The 8,205-nt window shown below is 38.7% G+C and overlaps 1 protein-coding gene across 1 annotated transcript in view; it reads left to right on the top strand.

Moving 5' to 3' along the window:
- igflr1 (IGF-like family receptor 1) overlaps positions 1–8,205 on the top strand; it is a gene marked incomplete at its 3' end in the record, with an annotated part of 14,694 nt that overhangs the window by 4,879 nt on the left and 1,610 nt on the right. Inside the window, 3 exon segments of the mRNA XM_014008692.1 lie at positions 569–614; positions 694–765; positions 913–1,017. Of these exon segments, the coding sequence (XP_013864146.1) occupies positions 569–614; positions 694–765; positions 913–1,017 (223 nt within the window).

Raw genomic sequence — 8,205 nt, 5'->3', positions numbered from 1 at the left:
ACAAAACACAGGCACACTAACAATGTTTATTATATTACATTTATCCATATTAAATATACTAACCTCACTCCTTTGTAACAACTAAGGCAAAAATGTAATTAATTCAGAAAATCTTTTCAGGACCCCACCTTGATGTTTCGGGACCCCACTTTGGGTCCCGACCCCAACTTTGGGAAACACTGCTCTAAAGTAAAGCACATTCATCGTCATTGAAGTCAGCTCCTCCAGAACAGCAGGTGTTTTTGGCAGTTTACTGGACGTTAACAGGTTGAACGCTTGTTTGGAAGAACATGGCAGTACTATTTACCTACGTATGCAAAGTTGCATTCAAATGAAGCAGGGGACTTCTGGAACAAGGTCTTTTGTACAAATAACCAAAGTACAAATGATTACCCATATTACACAAAGTCATGTTTGTCAAAAAAAAAAAAAAAACAACTGCAAATCAAAAAGAACAACTTAAACCAACTGTTAAGCATGGTTTAATCTAGTTGAAGATCTGTTGTGATGCTTTGAAGTCTTAAAAATGACAGCTGGTTTCCAAACATACTTCCTGTCCTCATTTCAGACCCAGACGACCGATCCTACCCAACAAAATGTTTCCGCTGCTGTGTGTGAGTAAGACTTTTGACTTCAGTCATTCAGCAGGGACATGTCTACTCTGTTGTCTTACCGCTGTATCCGTGTTTGCAGGGGCAATACCTGCTTCCATCATCCTGTTCATCATATTCACCTTGATCATCTTCAAAATGAAAAGAGCAAGAGGTTCGTGTCTTGACATAAAACACAAAGTCTGACTGGGAAGYGGTGAAAACTTGTTTGGAAAGTGAATTCACAGCTAAGATTAGGGTTGACGTAGCGAATAAATCTAAACGCAACATTAAAAGTAACTTTTGCCGTTGTTTATCCCAGGTCAGTGCGCCGACATGTGCTTTAAAAGACGGCCTTCGTTCTCCAATCAGGGTTTTGCTCCCATCTACTCAGCGAGTAACACCGACGACCTGGAGGACGTCCTCGGTGAGTGGRAACTGTTGTGTCTGTTTTCATGTTCAGACAAACTTTTGAGTCAGAAGGTGGTTTTTACACTGCAGACGGGATTTTTTTTTTAAACTTTCTCCTGAGTTTACTTTTTATTCACAGTATTCTACACTCCGCTCTGCAACGATGGTTGCATCTTGAGCTATAGCAATTAAAAAAAACTTTTACGGTTTCTTTGAATTCAGATAAGATTTTATTCATGGTTGTTCTGTTGATGCTGGCAAAAAATAATAAGAATAAGAATAAGAATAAGAATAAGAATAAGAATAAGAATACTGTAAGAATAAGAATAAAAGACTGGTTCCAGAATTTGTATACAGAACGAAAGGAAAAAATAGACATCCAAGTGAGTTTACAAAGATCAAGTGTGAATGAACCCAAGTTCAATGGCTGGTTTTCATCAAAAAACACTGTTAGAAATTCTTCTGAAGTACAGAGCAGAACCAGAACATTTTGACTGAGTTGATAAAAAAGTCAAGCTGAACTTGACTCCATTGAAATGTGTTGGAAAGTTTTCCACATAAAGTTTGTTTGTACTGACAAACTCTCTGGGTTCACGAGTCCAGTTCTTTAATGGGATGCTTGGAATGTCCGGTTAAAGGGAACATATTATGGAAAATCCATTTCTCCAGCCCTTAAATGCATTTTGTTCTGTAGTTGGAGTCTCCAGAAGTGCAGAAAGTTTGAATTTAGTCTCTCCCAGTGCTTGTTAAATATCTTTATATTGTTTTTTGGTCACATTTTTCAACATGTTGAGTGTTTTCTATTCTCTATGACATTTTCTGAACTATTATGTCAAATTATTATCTTTCATTATATCTCAAATTATAACCTAATATGTTTGGACTTATTAACTACAATTTGGTCCTGTTCATTCTCCTCTGGCTCCAACATGTGAAGCTGGATGGACAAGTCTTCCCTTGTTGACAATTTTAAATTAATTAGTAAATAAAAAAAGTTTCTGCGCAGCTATATAGTGGTTAGCCCCACTGTAACGGACCTCTCTGGAAGCTGGAGTGGGGCGGGGTGTGAAGCGCCTCGTTCGGATTTAAAGAGACCGCTTCAAAACGAGTTGATCAGAGAAACACTTTAGAACAGGAGTGGTAGGGGCTTGTGGAGTTACAACGAAGAATTCAGACTAAAGCATTGCAGTTCCACTTTATATAGACCTCCCAACTGAATGATTTCAATTTGAAAAAGGATTATGTCTCCTTTAAAGTGTTTCTCCAAACGTTTTGACGTACAAAAGTAATGAACAATGAGTATCTTACCTGTTGGTCTTCAAAGCATCTTAACTGAAGTAATGTTCACTGTGTTAACTGTGAAAATTTGAACCCCAAAAACATCCATAAAGTTGAGGGAGGCTTTTATTATACATGGGAGTAAATTTTGATTGATTTTTTGCTATAGTACTACCACAATAAATTTTGATATTTTCTCATGTAACACTGAAATATTGTGTAACCACTATAAATCATCATCTGTTTTTCCACTATAAAACACGTTGTGCAAAGCTAAGCTTATAAGCAACAAGATTTTTTTTTCTTTTTTTTAGTGTTACCTGCAGAGATAAAAAAAAAAGAAGATGTGGACATTAGTTGAACAGTCGTATGAGAGCTGTCCAGTTTGCTAATTTAATAACTGGCTCCTGTTCTGGAAGCAGATTGAGCACAAGCAGGAGCTCACACTGTTCCTTCACTGCCAAAAACACACTCCCACAAGTGTGTGTCCCCAGACACACGCTTGTGTGTTGTTCATAACTTTTGTACTTCAAAACATTTGGAGTAACCTCATAATAATTTGGGGTAACATCGCACACCAGGGTTCAGTTTTTACATTCATTTTAAGCTAAAAACAAAAAAGAGGGATCGCTAACAGCTAACMGCTAACTCAATCAGGGCCTAAACCAAAGTAGACTGATGTTGTCTTGGAGGATTTCTCCACTTTATCTCAAACCTTTATCACCAGGGTTCTCAGGTTTTGACCTGAGCTTGGAGTGAGATTTCGAGCTGCTGAACTGTTGCCAACTCCTCAGTGAGAAAAGTTGTTTTTGGCATCCTAAAAGCTGCTAAATGACATCATTGTCTGACTTGCATGTTTGGGTTTTTGCCAACAGTTGTGATCTGGGTTGTATGGTATTTATTGTAGGAGAAAACTGGGTAACGGGGTCCTCCCCCCTAAACATTTTGACTGAAGTAGATGCCATTTCCTGCATTCTGGTGTATTTTAACAGGTTGTTAAACAGACCTTTACCTACAGAAGTAAACACTTAGTGTGAGTATTCTACAGGTCAAGTGAAAGGGGTTCTCAAACACTTTGGGTCTGGGGATAAACTTTCTTTATCTTAATGATAAAAAGACAGAAGTCATTTTATTCGGCAACTCTGATAAACTGACAGGATGCAGTAGTGCTGTTGGACCACTGGATCCTTTGTCTGGCCRTGTGTCTGTTAGAAATCTTGGGGTGTTTTTGGATTCTGATTTTAAATTTAAAGAACAGGTCAGTGCAGTAGTCCAGTCTAGCTTTTATCATTTGAGACTTATAGGTAAAGTCAAGGATTACCTGCCTCATAATGCCCTTGAGAGGGTAATTCATGCTTTTATCACTTCTAGACTGGACTACTGCAACTCTCTTTATTGTGGGATGGATCAGTCTTTGGTTCGTCGTCTACAGCTGGTTCAGAACTCAGCTGCCCGTTTATTAACAGGGACAAGACGTCGCGAACACATCACTCCGATTTTGTATTCTCTTCACTGGTTGCCTGTTTCTTTTAGAATTGTTTTTAAGATTTTGTTTTTAGTTTTTAAATGTCTAAATGGTTTGGCACCTCATTATCTTACTGAGCTTTTACAGCCTCACATTCCTAATAGATCCCTGAGATCTGTAAATCTAAAGCTTTTAGTTGTTCCCAGGTCTCGGCTTGTGACCAGGGGAGACAGAGCCTTTTCAGTTGCAGGACCTCGGCTCTGGAACAAYCTCCCACTGTCTGTGAGGTCTGCTGGGTCTCTAAATGAGTTTAAGTCTTTGTTAAAAACTCATCTGTTTAAACAGGCATTTGAGTCTGAAGAGCAGGATCATTAGGCCAGCCTTTGCTGTTTTGTTTGATTTTATTGTTCATTTTATTACTGTACTTTGTTCGTTGTTTTTATTTTATGCTCCTGTACAGCACTTTGGTTTTTATTGTGCTTTATAAATAAATGATGATGATGATGATGATGATGATGGGGACCCCTTACAAGGGTAAAAAAAATAATCCAGGATCCCCTTCATAAAAGCCATGCTGTTTTAAAAATAATTTACTGACATTTTAATGCCTGAAGTCATTTACGGTTGCTGTGGCTTCAGAAGTTCGGCTTTTTTTTTTCTAGTACTTTTGTATGAATATAAAGCTGTGGTGATGTTTTAATTTGTTTTATTGTKTTTATATGAAGTGCTTTGTGATTTTAAGGTGCTATATAAATAAACTTTACTTAGACTGTTAGGAGTAGCTGAGAGTATTTATTTATTTAATTCTTAAAAACAACAAAAAACATTAAAAAATCAAAGTAAATCAATTATTGAATGAAAAAGGGTCATAAAGAAGAAAAAAAATTATATCTGCCCCTAATAAAAAACAATTTACTCCAAGCACTAACATCATGAGGTCTTTGTTATAAATTCTGACCTGCAGCCCTGCTTTAAAATTAGCCGGTTTGTCTCTTTATGTAACATGACTGATGCTGATCCAGTGGTTTGCAGGTGATGTGTCTCACATGCAGCATGAAGACAGTTTTTTTTACATCATTCGTCTGCGCAACAGGTGGAAAGGTGCGGTTTGAGTTTGGGTGTCACGGGTTGTCTCGTGTCACGCAACCACAGCTTTTTATAACGGTGCGCAGAGCGGTCCGGTGACTGACAGGACCGATCAGCTGAACGCAGCGTGCATTTGTGCAGGACTCCCAATGCAGGGGTAAAAATAGAAAAAATAGGCAGAGATGGATGTTTTTAGGCCGATTGGAGCGGCCTGTCCAGCCAGAGAAGCATTGAGCTGCTCATTCGTTCGTTTTTTTAAAAAAATGCRTGTGTACATTTGTGTGTGCGTGTGTTTTAGCATGAGAAATTCAAAGTGTGGCGTGTGCACGTCCTGAAATTCGCGTGTCTCACGGTCAGTGCRTACGGTTTGGATTATTTATTTATATTTTTATTCACGAGTCACAAAATGCAGGTTTATGTTGATAATGAAAAAGTATTTCTATTAATCCATGTTTGCTTCCATAATATGATGCGTGAGACTTGTGAGCCCTTATCTATAGTTGGATGTACACTGCCTGGCCAAAAAATAAAAATAAAACATAAGTAAGTCGCCAACAAAAACAAAGGTCACACTCTAATATTTTGCTGGACTGCATTTAGCTTTTATTACAGCACACATTCACTGTGGCAATGTCACAAGATTTATTTACATCCAGTGTTGCGTTATTTTCACCAAGATGTTGCATTGATGATGTGAGTCTGACCGCTGCACAAATCCTTCTTCAGCACATCTCACAGATTCTCAATGAACTCCGTGGAGCCAATCCATGTGTGAAAATGATGTCTCATGCTCCCTGAACTACTCTTATAATTCCAGCCCAATGAATCCTGGCGTTGTCATCTTGGAATATGCCATCAATTCCACTGATGGAATAAGCTGGTCAGTCAGTATATTCAGCTGACCTCATTCTTTGAGCACACCCTGTTGCTGAGTTTAGACGTGACCAGCTGCAGCCACCCCACATCATAGACATTAGTTAAATCCAGGTTGGGACTTTTCTTTTTTTGGTGGCAGTGTGTAATCCCTCCAACAGGTTCTGGGTCTGCCCCAGAGGCCTATTGCACAAAAGTCAGATTCTAAATTCAGGACATGAGCTGTAAGCCAAGGTTGAACAAGCTTTCATCTTGTAAACAGCTGTAATCTGTTGCACGAACACAAAGCTGCGCTCAATCAGGGTGCTTCATTCAAACCAGCTGTAAATACTGTAGTTTAGGATTAATGCACTTCATTTGTTTACTAGACCCACTGGGTGGATCAAAGATTTCCTGATCAGGCATGTGCAGTAAGACAMGTGAGTCTCACTTTTTCCAGGAGTTTAATGGTTGTTTATGTTTCATATGAAGAAATGAAGAGAAACACYGACTGATGCTGAAATAATTTCAAAAGTAAAAACTTTTTATGGTGCTGAATCTGTCTGTAAATTATCTGGGGGTTGGGAGGGGTTAGACACTGAAGCGCTGAAGTGGGGAGGGGTGGGGGGGGTGAGTCGGGCCCAGTGTGGGGGCGTGTGTGTTTGGGGAAGACAGGGATGGGAAGGTGCCGTGGTGGTGGTGGTGGAGGGGTGTGGCCTGCAGCAGGCACATAAGGGTGGGTGGGACTTGTCATATTATTTTAGACTATTTTAAAGGTGAAGCTGAGGTTAAGTCTTTTTTTAATTATTCTTTTTCATGGATAATCTGATAAATAAATAAAATAAACATATTTACTCTAATATTTTAATGCAAAGAAAAAAGTATAAATTTAAAAAGTGTCTGAAGAGCTGATTTCTGATCAGACACTACATAAATTAGCCATCTAAAAATAATTTAAAAAATACTAGATTACACCCTTATTCTTTTCAAATTAATACTAATTAATAATCTGCAGTTTGACAGTTGCACTTGACTTCTTGAAGTAAAAAAAAAACTTTTCAGATTAATAAGATTAATAATCCAACAAATTCTGATCTTGTTTAGTATATGGGTCTAAAAACAAGATCAAAATACTTTTTAGCTGATATAAGACTGTAAAACCTGGTTAGAGGAACGTTGTTCTGCAGTAAAATGACTCTACTGCTCAAAAACATGAACAGATTAAAYAAGCTTCACTTTAAACTTGGTCAGGACCTGGTTAGTTTCAGAGCACATGTTAMCACAGAAATATAAGTGCTTTGTTTTTCATGCAACCGATTCAAGGCTTAATTAATTCAGGTTTACAACAAAATCCCGGGTTAATCCCTTATCCAGTTTTGTGCAATAGGCCTCTGGTGTCCTTTCAGTGGGAAATGCCCAGGAGACCTTTRAATGTCAACTGTGACAGCCCTACAACATCCACATCCTTTAGCATGTTGCGGTACCTCTGTGATCTTCGCMATGATAATGAACTTCCCACCGAGTCGTCAGGCTCTGCTCCATCAAAGGTGGATACGGAGGTCAGATTAAGGAGATGCTCAAAGTGAAACACTCAGTCTGGGTCAGCAGCCTGGTACGATGCCTGCCTGCTATCTATTTCTGTGACGTTTTGCCAGATCTCCAAGGAGCTAACTGAATGTCCTCCTTCATARTCAAATTCCTCCCATTCTTGGGAAGACGTGGGAAGAACTGAAAGAGTTTGTGTCACAAATTGTCTTCACTCTTCATTTGAATACTACTGCAGGAACGTTTGCATCATTTTCTAATGACTTTATTGCAGCAGAAAACTTGTGATATTTAAGCAAGAAATGCCCCGGACTAAACAGGAAGTTGGGGTTCTTTTGTGTGTGCTTGTAAAAACACAGAATTCTGTGAAATTACAAATGATGTAGATTTAATGTTTTTTTTTTCTAAAACAGTTTTTGCAAGAACTCATAAATTTGTAGGATAGAGGTTGTTGGTCTTGGCTTGTGTTTGGTTTATATCAGATAAGATATGAATTGTTCATAATGTCCTGATGCATCTCAGTAATCCAGGTAGAAAAAATCAAAAAGAAAAAATAAGTAGATCCTCTGGATGGGTTCTTCTTTACTGAAACGTTTCATCTCTCCTCCAAGAGACTTCTTCAGTCTGATGAGTTTCAGGTGAACTCAGCCTTATAAACACTGCCTCCACATGGACAAACAGGTTAGTCATATGCAAAACAGGGCCATCGCCTAACAATAGGCTTGATTAGCTCTATTGTTCACAGAGGGTCATGTGCCCCATCATCTGACCCGTGTCGTGTTATGTGAATGTAGTGAATGCAAGCAGGGGTTCAACGTCCCTTTGTTTTTTTTTTTTGTCCATCTTTCCCTCTTTGTGTTGGTATCATTGGGGCCCTGATTCACACCTTTTGCTCACAGGGGGCWGAGTCATACTTGCAATAACAGCCTTGTAGGAGGAGGACAACTGGAAATGAAGACCTCCAACTCTGTTTAATGG

This window comes from Austrofundulus limnaeus, unplaced genomic scaffold, assembly GCF_001266775.1.
Source record: "Austrofundulus limnaeus strain Quisiro unplaced genomic scaffold, Austrofundulus_limnaeus-1.0 Scaffold52, whole genome shotgun sequence".
Lineage (NCBI taxonomy): Eukaryota > Metazoa > Chordata > Actinopteri > Cyprinodontiformes > Rivulidae > Austrofundulus > Austrofundulus limnaeus.
This window is presented reverse-complemented; position numbering and strand designations above follow the sequence as displayed.